Here is a 23,094-nt window from a genome sequence, read left to right on the forward strand (position 1 = left end):
AAAACTCTACCAATTTAAATGTAAAGGTACGGGAACAGTTTGTTCTTTCTCACAAGTCCATTTTTAACCACTGGGGTCATGCGTGCATATCCAATGCAATCTGAGCATGTTACCCAAGTGAGCAAAGTTCCATGACCCAACTTTCATCAGTTCCTCTCCTCCAGTCAAAAATCTAGACTAAGACTTCAAAGAGATGGTGATGGAGGGCAAGTCCAGCGATGCAGTCAAATAACATCCTTAACTGCTAAGTAGTCATCCTTTCTCCTGCAGAGACTACCCTCTGTAGAGTCCTACATTAGATTAGCTAGTAGTAGCAATAAACAGAAGGAGAAATGAGTAATTAATTTTACATAGACCAAAGAAATGCCCTCCTGAATTGGGCATCTGTGCTAGACCCAGAACAGAGAGATTGGAGCTGAGTAGAAGTGTAAGACGTACTTCACATTGCAGACCTACAAATTTCAGACCCAGAAATACAACATATGCAAGCCACAAAGACAATCATAGTGCTAGCTGATCAATTCTTAAATCCTTCTAGCAGTAGGACACTTGCTTCCTCAATGGATACAATTTAATCCATTTAAACTATCTCTGAACAGAAATTATTTATCCCTTGACTTTGAGCTTCTGGTATAATCTTGAAAAAAGGGCTTGGATTCAACCAAATAGCAACTAATAGGTCTTTATGCAGTCTGGCAGTATTTATTATTTTGATAGAGACACTGGTCCCAGCACAATCAGTTAACGTTGAGCTCCTTTTTACAATTCAAGCAGAGATTCAGCCTCTTTGTTATGTGTGTCATGCTAGTTCCACACTTTTGTTTACGACTACTATGTGGGCCAAGGTGAATGAAGGGGAGGAGTAAACAGGAGCAAAGGAGGGTCAGGGTACTGTGGGGGGTGGGGGTGGAGAGGAGCATGAAAGGCAGGTAGAGCAAGGATGGCAGCACAGGGATAGCAAGTTAGAAGTGAGGGAAGAGTTTGGAAGAAATCATAGTAGACAAAGTTTAAAGCACTCTGCTGACATTACTGGGCCTCTTCCTGCAACCTCAGTACTGCTGCAAATGCACCCAGCTCCTGCCAGGACAGAGACAATATGCTCTTGGTGGCTACCTTCCCAGCCGGCAGCTCCCAAGGTTTCAGAAAAAAAGAACAAAAAGGTAATTTTCTGATTCAGAGAATTCTAACATCACCCTGGGAAAGAATTTTAAATAGTAAAAAAGCCTAGATTATCAGTGTTGATAAATGTAAAGTAATGCAGACTGGAAAACATAATCCCAACTATACATAGAAAATGATGGGGTCTAAATTAGCTGTAACCACTTAAGAAAAATCTTGGAGTCATCGTGGATAGTTCTCTGAAAACATCCCCTCAATGTAGTCAAAAAAGCTAACAATGTTGGGAATCATTAGGAAAGGAATACATAAGAAGACAGAAAATATCATATTGCCTCTATATAAATCCATGGTATGCCCACATCTTGAATACTGCGTGGAGATGTGGTTGCCCTGTCTCAAAACATATATTGGAATTGGAAAAAGGGCAAGAAAAATGATTAGGGTATGGAAAAGCTTCCATCTGAGGAGAGATTAATAAAACTGGGACTCCTCAGCTTGGAAAAGAGACGACTAAGGGGGGATATGATAGAGGTCTATAAAATAATGACTGGTGTGGAGAAAGTAAAGAAGTGTTATTTACCCCTTCTCATAACATAAGAACTAGGGGTCACCAAATGAAATTTACATGCAGCAGGTTTAAAACAAACAAAAGGATGTATTTCTTAACACAATGTACAGTCAATCTGTGGAACTCTTTGTCAAAGGATGTTGCGAAGGCCAAGAATATAACAGGGTTCAAAAAAGAACTAGATAAATCCATGGAGGATAGGTCCATCAATGGCTATAAGCCTCTCTTTGCCAGAAGCTGGATCACTTGATGATTACCTGTTCTGTTCATTCCCTCTGAAACACCTGGTGGCATTGGCCACTGTTGGAAGACAGATATTGGGCTGGATAGACCTTTGGTCTGACCCAGTATGGCCATTCTTATGTTCTTAATTTGGGATGAGAAAAACATCACTGTCTTCATGAATCTAGGAGGATGGAGTTGGATCTGGATTGCATCTATCCATCTGGATGATATATTTGCAACTAAAAGATGTCTTCCAAGAGAGTTTTGTTCCCCTTGATAGCTGTAAGCATCCTGGAACTCTCTAGGTTTGTGTTAGGATTGCTATCTGCATTGATATAGCCTGATTGTAGCTGTGATATGGCTTTTAGTAGTGCAAATCTGATGCCCTCTCTGTACAAAACTGCAAAAGCCTCAAAGACTGAAACATGATTTTGGGAATGAGCTTTAAAAAAAAAAATTTTTTTTAAAGTCTAGACTATTGAAAGGCAAAGGCCAGCACCTTCACTTGGGGTACGTCTACACTTACCGGAGGGTCCGGCAGCAGGCGATCGATGTTCTGGGATCGATTTATCGCGTCTGGTTTAGACGCGATAAATCGATCCCGAAAGTGCTCGCTGTCGACGCCGGTGCTCCAGCTCGGCGAGAGGAGTACGCGGCATCGACGGGGGAGCCTTCCTGCCCCGCGGTAAGTCTGGACCCGCGGTAAGTTCGGACTAAGGTACTTTGAATTCAGCTACGTTATTAACGTAGCTGAATTTGCGTACCTTAGTCCGAAGTAGGGGGGTAGTGTGGACCAGGCTTTTGACGTCCTCAGAGAGACCAGATATTTTTAGTCCTAGCCGTTACTTGTTCTTAACACTGACCGCTGAAGCAATGGATTTGAAATTTATAACTATTGTTTATAACTATTTAAGAGAATGTTTATAAGTAGAGACTGATAAGATGCCAAGAAACATTAGAAAGAATTGTTCTGTAACCTGCCGTCAATAGTGAGAAAAAAAAACATGCTTTCTACGTGGAACAAATAGAACAGTGATCCATGGTTGGGGTGTATGTGAGACTTCAATATTTAACACATTGAAATGGTTCTAGGATTCAGGAAAGTATAAGAAGTGACTGAGACAGCTTCCTGAAGAACTCCAAAATTAACAAAGGAATTTGCATGCATTACATGTTCTTCGTTTGATTAACAGTCTGTTATGAACAGCGGGAAAGCAAAGGTGGGTGGGAAGATAGATGGGATTGTGATATCAATGGCAATTCTGTCAATCATTCTACAGTAGGCTTGCTCTTTTACAAGCTTGTTTTACTGTAAAAATTGTTCTGGGATTTACTTCTAAATTACAAAAACTCTAAATATTCATTTATATCAACAGCACTATGCTTATATACAGAAATAAGTACACCTCTACCCCGATATAATGCTGTCCTCGGGGGCCAAAAAAACTTACCACGTTATAGGTGAAACCGTGTTATATTGAACTTGCTTTGATCCGCCGGGGCGCGGAACCCCGCCCCCCCCCGGAGCGCTGCTTTACCACAGTATATCCGAATTCGTGTTATATCGTGGGTAGAGGTGTATAATGTCAAAGCAAAAAAATCCAGTCTCCAACTAGCAAGAAATATTATATTTTACAATTCTTATTTAACTGTAGGGCAATTTAACAAAGCTATGGCATAAGACTTTTAAATTAAGATATTTTTATTTTTTAAAACAATTTGAAGTCAAATGTCACAGCTGTAAATAATAGACTTCTCATTACTTCCCTGTAGCAAAGTGTTATTTCCCAGCTGGGATTTATTTTTCCTTCTTCAACTACTGTATATAGCTACTTCAATGCACAAAATTATCTTAATGCCACATTAGATCAATATTTTAAAATTAAAGCCATGATATTCAGAGTTAAAATTTACAAAATAACTTTAATTTAACCAGTTACATATCATGGATTGCAACAGTGTTTTTTTTATTACATGATTATATTTCATTGAACTGTGACACTTATGTGGTAAGTATATCAGAACCTCACTAAATCTCACATTGGAACCCACCATATAGAGAACACATTAAGAAAGGGGAAAAAAAGGGGGTGGGGGCCTAAGTCTAACCTCACTTCACAGATAAGATTTAGTAGCACTGTGGTGTGGTTAGGTATCATACTACTAACATTACATTATTTGTAGAAAATACACCATTAGTACAGCCAAATCTGATAATTCATAGAATAGATAGATTCTATTCAATAAATAGAACTTAAGCCAATTTACACTTTTCGAGCTGCTGGGGGGAGGTGTGGGGGGGAAATGTGCGTCAGTGACACAGAGGAAGTGTGTGTGTGTGTGTGTGTGTGTGTGTGTGTGTGTGTGTGTGTAGCCTCCTGTTATCAATTCAATCTCCTTTTGTAACAATATTGATTCATTTCAATCTTGATTCTGGTTTAGTCATATGCAAAATGCTCTCCTCAGTGTAACTAACAACAGTTCTGCTGACAATGACTCCTTCTCCCTCATTTTCCTTTACCTTGGGGGAAGCACAAGCCACTGTGCATTGTCTTGGACAGCCTCTATAGCTACAAGAACATTTCCAGTTCCTTTCTGTCTCAGTTCTACTCCTGCCCATCATATCCCTTGTTCTCCTATACTGGTGGCAGCACTGCCTCTACCTGTCCTTTAATTAAAAGATTCAGCCCTTGGTTTTTCTAGTTTTCTTCCCACACAGTCATTTCACATCTGCCTTTAGAGATGGGGTGTACTAAGGAGCGATTGTTAAAATGGCACCTTCTGACTCTGCTCACCATCTGCATTCAGTCATATCTACAAACAATGCTAACGAGTCCCCATGAATTTGAGGACTCTATTCAATATTGCCTTCTGTTTTTAAGAACTTCCATGGACTTGTTCATGCTCAGCTCGCATAAATAGCCTCAGCTTCTCTTTATCATTTCATCTGTCACGGCTTTCCTCAATGCTGTTCCACACAAGCTGGACACTGTTTGCACAAAACCCTATGCTGCAGCTCCTGCCATCTAGAATAACCTCTCTCTCTGCTTCTCGTTCACACACACCTGTAATCCTACCTGGAAAATTTTTTTTTTTCCCTTACCAATCACTATTAAATTCTCCCTCTTCCCCACTTCTTCAGTTACTGAATTACCTAACTATAATTCCACTATTTGTTTTTGTCAATGCTTATATTAACTATGGTGACCACAACACTGTTTTATTATCTTGGGAATAGAGCCTCTAGATTTACTAGCTCAAAGAGGATAACAGGATGAATTAAATGAAAGATCAGGAAAATTTAATTAAAATGTTACCTGAATACGTTTTTCTTCCTCTTCCCTCTTCTTCCTCTCTTCTTCTTCCTGTTTTCTCTTTGCCTCAATCTCAGATTTTCTAATACAAGAAATAAAAACAAGAGAAAGCATTTGATAATTACATAAATTATAACAGAACATAAATGAATAAGAAACATACAAGCACTGAAATAAACTGCCCAGGGAGGAATCTCCATCATTGGAGATTTTTAAGAGCAGGTTAGACAAACATCTGTCAGGGATGGTCTAGATAATACTGAGTTCTGCCATGAGTGCAGGGGACTGGACTAGATGATCTCTCAAAGTCCCTTCCAGACCTACGATTCTATGATTCTAAGCATCTTACATAAATCTAAATAGCAATTTGAGAGGCAGAGTAGTCCAATGGACAGGGCTTTGGATTGGGAGTCAGGAGACCTTTTATTCCCACCTGTGCCTGAGGCGTCACTTCACCTCTCTCTGACTCTAGTTTTCTCTCCTCCATTTGTCTAGCTTGTCTATATTTAAACTGCAAGCTCTTCAGGGCAGGGACCATGTCTGTACAGCACTTAGCACAAGGGGGTCCCAAACTGAATCAGGGCCTCTAGGTGCTACTTTAATATTAATAACAAATGGATTAGACTGTCATTTCTGTTTGGTTTTGAATCCAGAACTGATTATGTAATTCAAGACTCACAGTCGCCTTTCCTCCTCTTCCTTTCTCCGACGTTGCTCCTCCTCTTCACGTCTTTTCCTTTCTCTTTCCATTTCCTCCTGGATGCGTCGCAGCCTCTCCGCTTCCTCCTCTTGCTGCTTCTTTTTCTGTAGCTCACTCAGAAGCTGCTCTGAGCTCTTAACTAGAGCATCATACTCTTTCTGTATCTGTTCCCTCGTCATCACAGTGGCCTGGAAAATAAAATATGAAATATAGGGGATAATATTCAATAATGCTTGTACTGCATTTTGAAAAATATAAAGCCCTATAAAAGTGCATTACAGGTACATTGCATTTGCATTTTTGTTTTGTTTTGGGGGAGCACAATAGAGAGTTCACCTCCTTTCCAAAATACTGAAGATCCACTATTTTGTCTCACTTGTCACTTTAAACTACAAATAACCTTCATCCTTACAGCTGAGGACTGGCTAGGACCTCCCTTCTTTGAAGCATGTCATCCCTTTTCAACCTTTACTCCCTTAAGAAAGATATTCATGTTGATCAGTTACATACAATACTAATCATATGGCAACACAGCGGATGGTTTTACACCTCTCGTTATCCTGTCACTCATATCGTTGTATGGTATTTTTACTAGTCACCAACATTTAAAGAAACAAACATACCAGTATTTAAAATGACCTTAATATGATGCAAATTATTTAATTGGACAAGGTAATGGTCCCCACTACTTTTTTTTGAAAGATGTTTGATAGCTACAGTTTTATTTCATTCCCGCTTCACTGTTTTCCCCTTTTCACATTGATTCATGCAAACAATCATGAAATTTCATCTATATTCAGTTCACTTTTTTCCTCAGATGTCTTGTGTTCTGTGCATAGTAGATGATTCATCTTTTTCACATGACTATTATTTTTTTTAAATAGGCACTATAAAGGTTGACTAAGGTCAAAATTCTACCTGCTCTGTGTTAAAAACTTCAGTATCTTCTTAACTGGGATTTCAAATGTCAAAAAAAGATACTATCCCACTGCAATGGGACCATTGCTAAAACATCATGTTCCTAGATAGTAGAACCATTCACAATGAAGTCTAATATGTTAGGTTTCTTTCAATGTGCATCAATTTTGTTTGGACTTTCTATTAACAACCCTTGAGACAAACGTCAAAGCTACCAGCCTTGGTAGAGTCCTTTATTATAGTCAAAGTTGTCGCCATATAAGACTAAAATCAGAGTTTTGGCACTGCTTCAGTAGAATCAAACAATAAAGACATAGTCTCCTTAAATTATTCCTAGTGCTCAGTGTTTTCATTCTTCTGAGCTAAACCTGCTATTCCCAGAAGTTCTTCAGTCAGATATCATACATAAACCTCTTCGGGAGGCATTTTCAAAACCAACACATGAGCTCACTGAGAAGCAAAAAGAAAACATTTAGTCTTTTTAGATAACATTGTTGGCCTTGTGGTAATCTTCTTTGGCTTGATAGTTATTCAAAACCTCTTAAGCACCATGTTCTACTAAGCAATTAAGGTAATACCAAAACCCCAATTAATTTAAAACATTGCTACTGTACATTATTCTAAGCACCATATTTTGCAGCACTAGACAAAGCCTATGTAATACGTTTATCTCACAATATCAAAAGGGTTGCTACATCCATCACAATATGCATTAAGACCAAATTTTCAAATTTATATGCTTAGAGTTAGGGTGCCTAAATATCGATTTAGGTGCCAAATAAGCAGCCTTATTTTTAGTCATGCTGAGCACAACTAAATTTAAGGGGATTTGGCAAGAGCTCAACACCTCTTAAAATCAAGCCTCTTTATTTAGATGGCTAAACATGAATTTAGAAGCCTAACTTATGGCACTTGTATTAAAAACTCTGGAATAAATGCTAACTATAAATAAAGACTTTGGCCTTCTATTTCAGATGAAGTTAAAAACCATCTCAAAAGTTCTATTGTTATGTAATACCTTAATCTTGACCATCAAAGCATCAATAGATAACTCCAGATCCCGGATCTGCTTGCTCATCTCTGGTTTTCCCTCTTTCAGAGCACTTACTACTTCATTAAATTTATCAAGTCTCTTTTTCAGTGTACGCACTTTTATTAGGCCATTAATGCTGTGAATATAAAAAAAACCCAGATCACTATATTTTAAGATGTTTTTGTAAAGTAGGCGATAAATATTTTTTTAAAGTATCAGTAAATATTCACATTGATTTCTAATCCTGTTTTCCCTTTTTAAATCTGCTGTTTAAACTATGGGCATGTCTTCACAGGTTGGAATGGGGGTAATGTACACTATAGGAATGTGATTTCTAAAACACACTAATGTGATGCATGTAGGCCCTGCTGATGTGCTTTAACTTAGTACTTTTTGAAATAGCACTATGTTAAATCCTACTAGTGGACACCGGCAGGGTCCACACAGACAACTAACGTGCAACACGCTAGTATGCTTTAGTAATCTCACACCCATTGTGTACACTGCCACACCATGTAGACAAGCCCTGTAACTCTGCAAATCAAACAAACACATAGGGATTGCATGGCACAGAGGAAGAATACTGGCACATCGAGCCTTTGACTATTAATAAAGTGAACCCAATTAGCAGTGACCAAAGTCTATGGTCAGAAAGTGACCTACAGAATGTGAAATGCATTTGTGATCTCTAGTGTCCACATCTCAAAAACAAATTATTAGAGGCACCATTATTGGAGAAATCTGAGTGGTTAAAGATTGAGTTTTGCCTTTTACTTAACCTGAAGCAGTACTGGAACCTGAATCATCACAGAAACTCAACTACCCAGAAGGTGATCCCTGCAAGATAGTCAAGGCATATAAATAAGAACTGGAGGAGGAATTCAGCACCTGTGCAGCACAGGGCTTCAGCATGACACCTTTAAAAGGACTCAATTGAGCAAAAGGAACACAACCAATAAAATTGAAGTAATTTTGGGTACAACCATGCTTTTTTTGTGGTTTTACAATCACATTTTCTTCTTTTTTTTAAAACGGCTTTTCTCTCCTCCCTGTTATTGTGTGAAAGACTCAAATAAAAGAGGAAAATTGCTATCCAGAGAAAACAGTAAAATAGAAGACATCAAATGCAGAACATACACAAACTGAAAACAAAGATAACAATATTTCACCATATCTGTTTCAGCTATAGTAGTCTTAAGTGATACCTGTAACAATAGATAGAAATATTCAAAAAGGAGAGGTCGGGTTTTTTTAGTTGCATCCCTTAGGTAATAAAAAGTCCTCCATACTAGCCCTTCATTTGTTCAATAAGAATAGCCAAGTGCTCCCTGCTAACATGGTAGCTGGTTGAGAGAAGTTATCAATGGTTCAGTCATGCTGGAAGGGCATAATGAATGGGGTCCCACAGGAATCAATCCGGTTCTGTTCAATATCTTCATCAATGATTTAGATAATGGCATAAAGAGTACACTTATAAAGTTTGTGGACAATACCAAGCTGGGAGGGGTTGCAAGTGCTTTGGAGGATAGAATTAAAATTCAAAATGATCTGGACAAACTGGAGAAATGGTCTCAAGTAAATAGGATGAAATTCAATATGGACAAATGCGAAGTACTCCACTTAGGAAGGAACAATCAGTTACACACATACAAAATGGGAAATGACTGCCTAGGAAGGAGTACTGCGGAAAGGGATCTGGGGGTCATAGTGGACCACAATCTAAATATGAGTCAACAGTGTAACACTGTTGCAAAAAAAAAAAAAAAAAAAAAAAAAAAAAAAAAAAAAAAAAAAAAAAAGCAAGCAAAGGCAGCAAACGTCATGCTGGGATGTATTAAAAGGAGTGTTGTAAGCAAGACATGAGAACTAATTCTTCTGCTCTACTCTGCGCTTATTTGGCCTCAACTGGAGTATTGTGTCCAGGTCTGGGTGCCACATTTCAGAAAAAATTTGGACAAATTGGAGGAAGTCCAGAAAAGAGCAACAAAAATAATTAAAGATCTAGAAAACATGACCTATGAAGGAAAATTGAAAAAACTGGGTTTGTTTAGTCTAGGAAAGAGAAGACGGGGGGACATGATAACAGTTTTCAAGTAGATAAAAGGTTGTTACAAGGAGGAGGAAGAAAAATTGTTGTTCTTAACCTCTGAGGATAGGACAAGAAGCAATGGGCTTAAATTGCAGCAAGGGAGGTTTAGGTTGGACATTATGAAAAACTTCCTAACTGTTAGGGTGGTTAAGCACTGGAATAAATTGCCTAGGGAGGTTGTGGCATCTCCATTGTTGGAGATTTTTAAGAGCAGGTTAGACAAACAGGGATGGTCTACAAAATACTTAGTCCGGCAATGAGTGCAGGGGACTGGACTAGCTGACTTCTCGAAGTCCCTTCCAGTCCTATGATTCTATATTACTGGTCTTTATTTGAGAGAGAATGTCTATACATAGATTAATCAGAATACTGCACAATATTTGTATTAATTTTCTAATAAGTGTTACTCGTCCATTCAATTTGAATAAGCATGAATGCAAAAGCTAAATCCACACTTTAAAAATATTGCTAGTATAAGTTATTGTTTCGCACCCCCATCTTAAGACTATTCAGTTAGGCATAAGAAATATCAACATTTAAAAAAAAAACAGTTTTTAAACCTTATGAAATCCCTCCCTTCTTACCGTGGTTTGTGCTTTCTCTTGCAAAGCCACATACGAATAGTCTTTTGTATTTTAATGCAGGCACTAGCTCGGTATTTTATTTTGTTTTTCACTGCAAACACACAAAATAAATTCAATGAGTCTGAATGGTTTTATAATTTTAAATAGTTCAAGGGAATGCCTACATTCCCTACAAATACACGTTTGATAAGTCCACAAGGTATTTATTTTTTAAAAAAGTGATGTCCCAGAATGATAAATATATGACAAGTCTCCAACTCTCATCTATGATTAGATGCTATTTCAGATTTAGCTGATCTGTGAATTAGGTAAAGACTTATTTTCTCATAAAAGTCTCTAACACACAAAGCCCACCCAACAAACTACTATTTCCTTAGATGTAATTGTTTTAAGGTGGCAGGCCTTCTGCCCTATTATTCCAAAAAAGTAGGGTCATTAAGTTGTATAAATTTCTAGATTCTAAATATCCTGGAATAGATTCATGGGTGATACAAACGTGAATAAATTGGGACCTAAGTGAGTATGTGTAAATAACATGAAGCACTGAGAAGTCCCAATGGTGAAGCACTGGAATAAATTGCCTAGGGAGGTTGTGGCATCTCCATTGTTGGATTATTCACATGCCTGAAGTTAAGCAAGTAGGTATTTGCAGGCTGGGGGCCTTAATTAATATTGTTCAAATTACGAAGCAACGATCCAGTTGCTGTGCTATACTCTGTTAGTATATTTTGATTTACTAAAAAACAACATTAAATTACATACATTTAATCACTGAGAGAGAACACCACTGAACTTTTTTCCAGCGACTGCAGATAAGCCAGTGATTGACTCGTGTAACCAGCTCCGCTAGATGATCTGGATCAGACTTCATTATCTGATCAAACTCTGCAAACTAAATACATAACCAGTTTTACATAACAAAAGAATAGATAGAAAATAAACATTATAACCTAACAGAGCACTGAGGACAAAGGTAAAATATCAGTACGGTAAACAGAACCTTGTAACCATGGGAACTTCAGTTCAACTTCCAATTAATTCAAACACGTGAAAAGGTAACTTTGCTTTCACATTTTAATAGGTTCTGTTGATAACAGAAATGACTACTTCCAAGCCAGGCATTTTCTGACAGTTGCTGAGTGCTCAGTGGTTTTGAAAATCCAGACACATATTTAGGTGCCAAAATAAAGATTTATGGCTAAAAGAGACTAGTCATTTTGGGTACCCCATTTACTTAGCACCCACTCTGTAAATCATGCCCCTTTAAGGTATCTTAGGTTGGGTACCCAAAGAGAGAAGCCCCCAAGACATTTTTGAAAACCTTGACATACCAGCCTAACTTAACGGCATCCACTTTTTAAAATCTTCAGCTTTTGGATAATTACGTTACTGAGTAAGACAATTACATCTCTGTACTGAAGTCTCACTCCTAGATATAAAAGCTTTAATTGCTTCTCGTCCCTTTGCTCCAGCAACAGCAATGCTCATATTCAGAGAAAGATGATTTGAATATGGATATGTTTTAATGGGAAACCTTTGTTTCTCTGCTATAACCTTTTTTATTTTAAGCATGCAATATATTTTCACTCTAAGGCAATACTTTTCTGGAAGTTTACATAATCTTCAATACTCTATGTTCAAAAGCTGCAATTGAAAGATACTATTTACCTTGCCAGGTCTAAAAAACACCTTTGTTAATCCAAATTTGTAATCATTTTCATTTAAGCCCAAGGCTTTAAATAGTGCCTATAACATAAGAAAAAAAACAGTTTCATTCATATTTCACAAAAAAAGGCACAAAATAAACCAAAATAAATATTTTCTATCCGAGATGAAGAGAAAAAAATATGGACAACTCATTTGGCACTCAGGTGGTTGTTACCTTGCAGAAAAGTCTAGGGTCCAGTCGAGCTAGTTTTGCAGGCATATACTTTTTGTACATATTGTATAGCTCATGAAATGATGCTCGTGATGGGAAGCCACCTTGCATCAAGTCCAAAACAGACACCATACCTATTTTCACAGAAATACACACAAAAATATGTATGTCATTAAAATTTAAGTAAAGCAGTCGTTGCATATTAATGAGCAATTAATGGCTTAGGCCATTTGGACATGCTCAAATGCTTGGCCTAAGTCCCCAATGTAGTATGTGGTTCTGCATGGAATGGCCCCAGCATCCACCATTTCCTAGTCAAATGGCCTGTAAGCGTGCGGACTCACCCCTGCTGGTCTCTCAGGGAATTAGCTCGATTTCCAGCCCGGAGCGCCCTCTGCAGGCCAGTGATCCATCACAACTGGGCCCCGTGTTCCCCCCAGACCCCGGTGCCTGTTTTCTCTGGGGTGCTGCCGATTGGCAATACCCCAACAGTTTCTGTGGGTCTCCCCTCCCCAGGAAACCCCCACCCACTACCCCCCACCTCGCCTCAGTCTGGGCTACTGCCAGTCGTCATCTAGCCCACTCACTGGGACAGACTGCAGTATAAAAGCCACTCATCACAGGCAAGGGGGTTTGACCTGCTGCCTTCTTCTACCGCCCAGTACCTCTATGGGCCTGGGACCAGGCCCTGCAGCCTGGGGAGTCACCAGGCTGGATCTCCCCTGCTCCTCTGGCTCTCCCCAGCCTTGCTTCACTCCCAGGTACCCTCTTATTCCCCTGCAGCCAGGCCGGTCTCCCTCCACAGCTAGAGGAGAGACTCTGCTCAGCTTCTGGCTGCCCTGGCCTTCTTAGAAGGCCCAGCTGCCCTGATTGGGGCATGGCCCAGGTGTAGCTCCTTCCCCAATCAGCTTGGGCTTTTTCTCCTAGCCCCTAGTCCTCTCCCAGGGTTGGCTTCTACCCTGTCAGGGCTGGTGCAGGTAACCACACTGCTACATGGCCATTTATATCTAGACAGTATTTGGTCCTGCCATGCGGGCAGGGGACTGGACTCGATGACCTCTCGAGGTCCCTTCCAGTCCTAGAATCTATGAATCTATATGAAGTTATTCCTGAATGGCTGAGACAGTCTACAATAATATTCTGAGTCCTTGCCAGATACGTGGCAACTAACAGACTTCAGTGGGTTACTCTGTTAAATCTTTTTTGGCAGATCCACTACTTTGCTGTTCCTTCCCTAAAGCAGTGTCCCAATAATTTCTGAACAGACAAAGACTATTAATGTGTACGATGGCACACCAATGATGTCAGCGTGAGAGGCAGTGCAGAGTGCAAAGGTGCAGAGGCTGGCATTAGCACCTGTGCCGGCACACCCTGTTTACATCTAATGCTGGGATGTGCCTTAGCTGGTGAGATGCATTTTGTATATCTTTGATACAGCAAAAGTGGCAGAGTGGAATGAGTCTATTATAGATAACCATAAATACTGCCATCATCTCCAGAGGTGCAACTTATTGCTACCCAAATCAGTAAAAGGCTGGAGATGTTTCAAACAGTAATTAAAACAGACATTGCAATGCCAGAGAGTACATGAGTCAAGGCTAAATTCATGCCATGAGCATGAGTTCAAGAGAGTTTCAAAATCACCCCAGATCTCAGAATTAGTGGGAGAACCTCTGGGATGCCCCAAAATTGCCCCAAAATATCAATGTTTTGATGCATCAAAATGCCTCCAAAGTTGCATGATAAGAGTGTCACAGCACAGATACAGGAATTTCATGCCACGCCTTCTATAATCTCTTTCATGCAATGATCTCAAAATACTTAAACAACACAATCTCCATGGCAGTTAAATATTAACATATTATACCACTTTGCAGAATGAATAAACTAGGAAAATTGGGTTATATTTTGGAAGCAAGAGCCATCCTTGACCCACTCCCCCCAATTCCATATCTCATTATATCCTGCAGCTAAATAACATACAACCAGCCACGTGTCTCTGCTAATTTTGAAAAATTCCTAGCAATAGATCTTGTGCATCTCATTTTTAATTTTATTTGTGATTGTTTTTACTGACTCTTTTTGCCACCTTTCCTTATTGCATATTTGTTCTTGGTGAAGTTTGTGCTATTGTCATTCGCCTTTTGATTTACTTCCATTAATACCTTTTTTAAAACATTTCATATTATAAGTCGCTCTTTTCTAGCTTAAACTTTACTTCTCTCCCCCCAAGTTTAATGTTTATGTATACTTGTTATTTTACATAAACAGATTAATACGTGTACAAAAATGTGCTTATAGAAGTTTATGGTGAAAAATAAAAAGTTTAGTCTATTAATTTGTTTAATCTCACAAACATTGCCAAGTTCTATTAGCTGCTGATAATGGTGTTAATGGAATCCTAATTCAAGCAACATTGTTAAGCATTTGTGTGTCTATGATTAGCTAATTTTTACTTAATCATAACTTGGCATGACAAATATAAGTATGCTTGCCAAAACACCAAATGCTGAACCAGGAACTTCTGTAGAAAAACTAAGCTCAAACTACTGAACCCACAAAAGGATAATGGAAACAAACACCTGGACAGAAAAATGTATAAAGGACTTATGAAGAATGATTCAATTTAATATTATTGATTTATTTATATTGTGCCACCATGATTTTCTGGGAGTAAGTTCATTCTAGTAACCCAGTAAACCGTTCATATCAAGCATAATAGTGCAAGAACAAGACTGAATAAATCTGTAAACAATACCATGCAGCATCATTCAAAAAAACTAGATCGGATTGCTTGTACTCATTCTGCATTTGAGTTGTGGGGCAGGATTCAGGTGGGCCTACTTTCAATGGATCAGCCCAGGCGCACTGCAGAGGTCTCAGCTGAACTGATAAGCTACATGGCTGAAGTCACTGAAACGGATGGTACAGGGTGATTTTGGAGTCCATTCAGATGGCAATTCTTCTGCTCATAGATGACAAACCAGGGGGTTTCTGGCATAACTCACAGTGTGGGACATATTTAAAAGCTGATATTTGGGTTGAGATTGGACCTCAAGGAGGTAGAGATTACTCCCACGTTACAGACCAACCATTTACCTTCTTCTGTTTGAGGGCAGAGTGGCACCTTGCCTATTTTGATGGTGTACCCTCAGATGATAATGGAACCAGAGAGCTCTCAGGGAGAATACTATTTAGTCAACAGAAAATTCAGTTGATAATTGAGTGGAACTTCAAATGAACTTCAGTACTTGTCCATAGATACCGTGGCCCCTAAACAAGTTGCTCTGCAACTTCACTATTACAGGTCACTCTTGTTTACAGATTACCTGCAATAGCTGAAGTGATATGAAAGACTGTTAAAGTGCAAATGGCAGAAATCTCATGCCAAATCACATCTCTTGCAGTCTTCAAATTAAGACTAGATGGCTTTTGGAAGATACGCTTTAGTCAAACACAAATGACTGGGGTCTATCCCGCGGTAGCTGGGTGAAATTTAATATTCAAAAATTCTGATATTCAAAAAGTCAGACTAGATGATCTGACAGTCCCATCTGCCTTAAACTCTATGAATCTATGACAAGTGCACAATGGAACGGTCTTGTTAGATCCTTCTCTGCTTCTGGATGTTGAGATATAAGCTGTTAGCAAGAGTGTTTTTTTCTACATATATGTTTAGCAAGAAAAGCACACCTTTCCCTTCAGATGCATATCATTCCATGGATGTCATTCATACATTTGACACTTCAAGCACTACAATGAGTGCAAAATGGGGGATACATCTACCAATCAATCAGAAAACTGAAGATGGTGCAGAATGCGGCTGCTTGTTTATTAAGGAGCATTTCATGCTAAGAACACATAATACCATGATCTATACTGGCTGTCTATTTGTTTCCAGGCAGAGAACAGGGTGTTGGTATTAACATATGAATCCTTCAGCAGTTTGGGACCTGGCTTTCTGAGGTACTGCCTCTTGTTCTATGCAACACTCCTGAAGTTCAGCAGATGTGCTCAAATTGGAACACCATCAGTTTAAACATGAAAAGAGTGCTGACCAGGTGTTTCTTGTAAAGAGTCTTCAACTCTGAAACTCATGCCCCCTGCTCAGTCCATCTTTTGGGACACACTACAAGGTTCATCTTTATCTTCAGGTGTTTGGGGAGGAAGAGGGTAGAGGATTAAAGAGTGATCAAATGTGGGGGTTGCTAGACTTTTTCTTATCTGAGCAAGTATTACATGGGCGATCTTATAATATGCATTGTGAATCTGAATTTGTATTGTATATTTTAATGTTGTTGAGTGGATAGTGCTTGCCAGCTTTTTTTTTTTTTAACACTGAAAAAGTCTAATTAAAAATAAATTATTTAATTAACATAATTATCTGATTACCTAGAATCAAAATTAATTAATAAATACTTATTAGATACAAATCATTTAATTGTATCTAGAGACCATTAAATTAAGAACAGAAATATTTGTCCAAATAAGGAAACATTGTTTCAATGACAGACATTCCAACTTTGTGTGAATCTGTAATACACAAAATAAAAAAAATAACCAGAAATCAGTAAGAGGCATATATTACCTGAACACTGAAGCTGAGAAAGAATCTGTCCCCCTTCGAAATGGTGACTTGTCATCTTTAAATTAGGTTTGATGCAGCGAATAAAGCTTGACCCCTATTGTCAGGACAACAAGTTAGCAGAATCTACATCAATTTAAACCTTCTGAATAAGTGATCATTTAAAAATTACAGAACAAAGGAATAGTAATAGATTTCTGAAAAGGGAAACTGACTTTTTATGCTTTTCAGTCTTTTCATATCCATTTTGCACTCAACATATCTTGACGCAATTGATCTCAAAGTTCAAACTGTCAATTAGAACCTCACCTTTTCATTCAACAATTTTTTTTCTTACCACCAATAACTGAATCCAATTATTACTGCATCAGTCTAGTTGCACTCCACTACTGCAATCATCTTCCTTGAAAAAGACTAGCAACTGATACCATTTCTTTGCATCTTTCTTTATGCTTCCAACCATCTTTCTCTCCATTCTTTTCATCCCTCAAAATCGTTCCTTCTCTAACCACTCATCCCTGGCTCACCAGCCCAAACATATCAGTGTCTTCCCCGACATTTATCCCGATTCATGTTATGTGTTAGAATAAAATTGGGATTAATATGACCTGTGACTACCCTCACTGTGACCACTTTGACTGTACCTTGCATCTCTCTCCCTCTCCTCTTGGGACTAAATCTCAGGTCTAGCCAAGCTGTAAAATTGTGCTCAGCACAGGTCCTGGGGGACAGGGAAGGAAAGGAAAGGGTTGGGCAAAGGTAGCTGTATGTCACCTTTATGCCCCCAATCCTGGTAACTCTAAGACCACTGGAGTGAAGTAGCACCCTGGCCATGCCCCCTTCCCCTGGACAAGCTCTTGAATACTCCAACGGCTGAAAGAGGGCTGACGAACACTTAGCTACATTGGTTCTAAAATTTCCCTAGGAAAGAGGAATTTTCACTGGTCATTCAGGCCAGCTTTAAGTCTGGGGCAGGGCAAAACATACTTGATGACTAGGATCCAGCTCTCTGGACTGTCTTTTGTTATGTCTGAGAAGTGCTAAGCATATTTTTGGATACTACCCTAATATAAACAAGAAGAATTTTAGTATTCCTACCAAAGTGTCTGAAGACATTTGCTAAAGTAATACTGAAAATAGGGAGAGGCCCCGCACCATTCTGAAGCTTAAAAAGCAGAGATGATATAAATGGACAAAAATGTAATGGTTCTCTATGATCTAACTTTGTTTTTAAGAAATTAGATCAAAGCATAAAGTTTAGCGATTACTATGCTATTTAAGTAAGCAGGATAATTTACTACATCTAAATTTTTTTTAAAGAAGTTTCATTGGCTAAAATAATGTTTTTTCACCTCTATTTATAGAGTTGTTGATTTCCCCAAAGCTCAAATATAACTCAGTTTGATTACTTCCTTTGACCATATTGTTAGAGAAATTGTAAATATATAACTTCACAAGTATGGTAACTCTGACTCAGTGAAAAGTGAGGTAACACACCACTAATTCTGAAATCTATTTCCTGAGCTAAACTCTCTCTATACTAATGGGTAATCTTCCAGCAAGTAAAGCAGAATTTGTTATCCAGATTAAAGATGTGTGAAATATAGGTTGGATTCCCCTCGTCATGTATAGAAACCTTAATTTCTATGCCCTAAGCACTGAAGAAAGACACAAAGAATGAAAGAGGAAGAGAAATTTAAAAAACCTCACAGGATAAGACAAACATAGGAGAAAGTTTTAAGTATGGAACAGGAAGCTGCTAGTTCATATTTATCACAGAGCATAGGGATACAATCAGCTGTAATATCCTCTCATGAAGTGAGCTGTTTAATGACAAGGAGGCAGTTGTTCTGATAGGGAATACTTCTTGACCTACAAAAATACTAGGAAGATGTATCCTGCACAGAAGAGGTTTCTAAGAAATAGAGTATACATTAATGGAGGGCTTGCAAGAGTAGACTGTTTTCTTCTCTGTAAATCCATATCAAAGACAGAAAAGGTATAGTGGCTTTTTAAGCCAAATTCTAGATACTGAAGGATCAAGCAATGAGTTGTGGAGCCGACGCAATCAGGAAGTTAAAAATCAGACAAATGGCTGTGCAACTCCAGAAGCCATGAGGAAGTACCAAAGGGCTGTGAAACATGATTAGTCATGTTTGTCTTTCACTAATGAACTAAAGCTCTTTAAAAATCAATTAATTTGGCTCAAGAGCTTCTTCGAAGACTTTTAATGCAGCAAACCTTTCTAACACTGAAGCATATCAGCCATTTGGTAGTTACAATCAGCATCTTTTACTGAAACTCACGCCTACTATCCTCTGAGGGTCTGCATAAAAATAAAACAAAACAGAATTTACAATAAATGAGAAATATGCTCATCTAAATCCTGGACCTGAAATGTAAAGAAGTAAAGCAAACTCCTCCATCTATCAGCAGTGCTGACCGGCTATGGAGGGAGGGTTACCGCCAGGTAGAGTTTTAAGGGGTGTAGGTGAGAGAAGCAGAAACAAATCACAGCAGAGGATTAGAGAGACAGTGAATGAAGTGAATGTGAACTAATTTTAATATTGGGAGTATGGATGGAGGTGGTGGTATGAGATTTTTTTCCTGCTACCAATTAAACTACATGAATGTATTAGATTAAATTGCCAAAAAAACAGATAAAACTTCATCCCTAGATTTTCTAAACTCCCTTCTCACACTTGAAAATGTGAATGTGTAGTGAAAAGGGGATGGAAAAATAAAGTGCCACTCTACAACAAATAAAAAATAAAATTATCAGAGTTAAGAGTTTTCCTAGAACTTGTTCAAAACCCTGGCTGTTCATGAGTTAACTACAGATATATAGTGATTCAAAATCTGGTCACAAAAATAAATCAAACATAGGATGGCGGATTACCCATGAGTGAGAAGCAAATAAACTAGAGGAAAGGGAAATGATCAGGAAAGGAATTGGAGACTTGATAAAACTAAGTAATATTAATGCACTTTATCTGAATTGGTAGAATTTCCATGCTACAATACAAAATAAACTTTCCTTTCAGTAACTTTAATATTTAGTCTATGAATTTAATAATATTAAGCACCCATGTAGCAATACACTTCAAAAATGTCATCCGGTTGCAAAACAGGATAATTTTAATTGACTATTTATTATTATAAAACATTAAATTTAAGCCAAAACTCTTGGTTAACGTGAGAGGAGTGATAAAGGAAAATACAGAATTTGCATCTATATTTATACTTACAGTACTGCGAAGCTTTTCAAGGAGCAAATTTAATTGAGTCTGTAAAAAAAAAATGAAACAATTCATATTAGAGAACCATAAAGTGTCTGTCTTACTACGATCGTTATAAATTAGGTACACAGTAGAGTGACAACACTATTGCATGCATGAGTTATTGTTAGGTCTGTGTGTGAATAGTAGCTCATTCAGATTTGATAAACCACACGAACAAATCTTAGACAACATCATGCAAGAATACTTGAGTGACACCAAGGAAACTGCTTATGTTGAATACTCTTGTGTTGAATGGCATAATAATAGCATGCGTATATCTATTGTCTGAAAATTAGCTATTAGATATTCAAAGTACATACACCAGTAGGAAAATAAATAAGGAAAATGTTGTATACATAGTAGAGTTAGTGAGGAAAGTGACTGGACAGCAGTGATATGAATAATTTAAATCAAACTTAAAATCTGTGAAAAGCTACAGACAGTAAGGAATAATGTGTATCAGTATGTCAAACACTACATGGATAAGGACATTCTCAACACAGTTTGCACATCAAGACATTTAATACCACTTTTTTTTTTTTTTTTTTTTAAATTCTCTTTACAAGAGATGCTGTGCTCACCTTTGACTCAAGGCTACCTAAGATTCTGATTTAAATATTAATGTGTCATATATTTGGCCAGCTAAAATCCTCAGAATTACTTTACACTGAACTGTTCTTGGAATATGACAATCAGCAGATAAGTCTTCATTTTATTTGGGGGAGAGAGGGAATCCTATATTTATCCTGATGGAATTTAAACACTGAGAATTTAATTAACTCCCTGATGCTGAAACTGACTATGTGCAGCAAAGGATGAGAGCCTTAGGCCTCAACTACAGGTACAGGCATCTGAGTAGTACATTACAACTTCTACATATTAGAGTTTGGTTAGGACTTACATATGCGGGGAACCAGCTCAAGAGACATGGTTAAATTTTTGGCAAGGGAGTAGCCTGATCTTTCACAGACTAATGTAATGCTTGACTTGCTGATGCCTACAATACTGATTGTCGAATGTGACTTTACACAAAATTCTGATACCAAGTGGTCAAGCACAGTTCTGCCATTACTACTGTACTGTGTACCATAAAACAGAGGCTTGTTTTCAAGATTCTTATTTTAGACTAGCTGGTCTATTATTCTCAGGGAACCTAGTGTGCAGGGATCTGTGTTGGGGCCTACCAAAAACATTGCTACTGCTCCAGCTAAAGCTACCAGTGTCTCTCCTGCAGAGAAAGAAGGGGCCTATTGGTTATTCTTGCAGACAAAGTTGGTGGACTCTAGCACATACAGTTGGGATGAGTAAAGGAGTGTCATGAGAAGTTGGGCAGGCCCGGCCCAGCGAACCTGCTACTCAGATTTCACTGATGCTACATACTTTCCTTATCTAATTTTAAACAAATTATTTATGTTTCCCTACATTTATTAAGGAATGTATTTTATAAGCATTATTTTGGAGGAAATAATTTAACTGTGAGTATCAATATGCAGTTTTATAACAAACAACAACTGCTTTATGCAAAATTTATATATGCTCGTGATTCAGTAACAAGGAATGATCCAGTGTGACCCATGAACAAATTCTGTAAATGGGTTCATCTTCTCTCAAGTTGCTCAGATGAATCAGGCACACTTTCAAAACTGGTGCTATTATTGGAAACACTGGTCAAATCCTGAGAACTGCTCAGCACCTGCATCTTGCATTGATTTCAATAGAAACTGCAGAATCTCAGGACTTTTAAGAATTTGATCCATTGTTATCAATAGTAGCGTCAATTGCTCACAAAGTATCGGTTCCTCTCCAGATTAACTTGCTCATCATTCACTCAACCAATCTGTCTCAATTAGTTATTGGGTATTGGGGCAGGAAGGTGGGGGAAGTGAGACAGAGGTGGGAAGTCATTTGAAGCGCAGGAACAATTCCTTTACTAACCATCAAATAACAATCTTATTTTATTATTGATATGAGTGTCAATATTGTCTGTATTCAGCAGCTCTCCGGTATTAATTTTAAAACTTACTTCACTCTATGTTATAGATGCTTACATTTTATATAGTCTATTTCCCTGATGAGCATTACAAGATTATCTTTTTCTAAAATGTAGTCACTGTCTTTTACAAGGACTTCTCTCTCTCTAGAACATTATCTAGGTAACTGTTACAATTAGAGAAATTCAAGATTGATTTATTCACATTTCTCAATATACAAGTGAAGAATTTCCAGTCTTAAACCACAGAGAAAATAAAGCCTTCTATGGTAGTGATACATTCCCCAGTGCTATCTGAAGTGAAACTGAAATTTCCAATGCGCTAAGTGTTCATTAAGGGTATGTGTTATATCTGGGAAATTAACACTAATGAATTACTGTAAGTAGAACGTATACACTCAAAATGCCACAGAGGTACAAAACATTATGAACACTGATGTATTGAAAAGAAGAACTCATGCTGAAATTGCAGCAGCTATAAAATAATGAGTCCATTAAGGTAATAAATTTACCTGCAGCCCCTGGCTGTGCCTGCTTTTCCTCTCTCAACTTCCCTATAGTTCTCTCTAGCCATCCTGAGCTGAAATAATCCAGCTAAAAATAAAACTGCTGAAAGAGGAAAGGAAGTAGAAAACATGTGGAGAAGACAAGGCTTGAAGGTCAGCTTTGCAGTAAGTGGAAGAAAGGAAAAAATTAGGAGAAGCATCAGATACTGTGGTCAGGTAGTGAAAAAGGAAGTACTCAGCACACTGAAAATATTTGTCAAAGCAATCACTATTGCTGTCGTACACCATTTTAAATGAGGAAAA

At 38.1% G+C, this 23,094-nt stretch overlaps 1 protein-coding gene across 3 annotated transcripts in view; it reads right to left on the reverse strand.

Annotated features, from left to right (window-relative positions):
* MYO6 (myosin VI) overlaps positions 1 to 23,094 on the reverse strand; it is a 165,825-nt gene that overhangs the window by 26,096 nt on the left and 116,635 nt on the right. For all 3 annotated transcript variants that reach the window (XM_026654567.2, XM_026654564.2, XM_024193955.2), the window contains exons 19-27: positions 20,263 to 20,301; positions 17,018 to 17,111; positions 12,433 to 12,563; positions 12,219 to 12,296; positions 11,313 to 11,442; positions 10,551 to 10,641; positions 7,863 to 8,013; positions 5,906 to 6,114; positions 5,230 to 5,308 (exon numbers count right to left, since the gene is read on the reverse strand). In XM_026654567.2, coding sequence (XP_026510352.1) covers positions 5,230 to 5,308; positions 5,906 to 6,114; positions 7,863 to 8,013; positions 10,551 to 10,641; positions 11,313 to 11,442; positions 12,219 to 12,296; positions 12,433 to 12,563; positions 17,018 to 17,111; positions 20,263 to 20,301 — 1,002 coding nt within the window. The remainder of the gene's footprint in view (positions 1 to 5,229; positions 5,309 to 5,905; positions 6,115 to 7,862; positions 8,014 to 10,550; positions 10,642 to 11,312; positions 11,443 to 12,218; positions 12,297 to 12,432; positions 12,564 to 17,017; positions 17,112 to 20,262; positions 20,302 to 23,094) is intronic.

Source organism: Terrapene carolina, unplaced genomic scaffold (genome assembly GCF_002925995.2).
Source record: "Terrapene carolina triunguis isolate 2854851 unplaced genomic scaffold, T_m_triunguis-2.0 Scaffold42, whole genome shotgun sequence".
NCBI lineage: Eukaryota > Metazoa > Chordata > Testudines > Emydidae > Terrapene > Terrapene triunguis.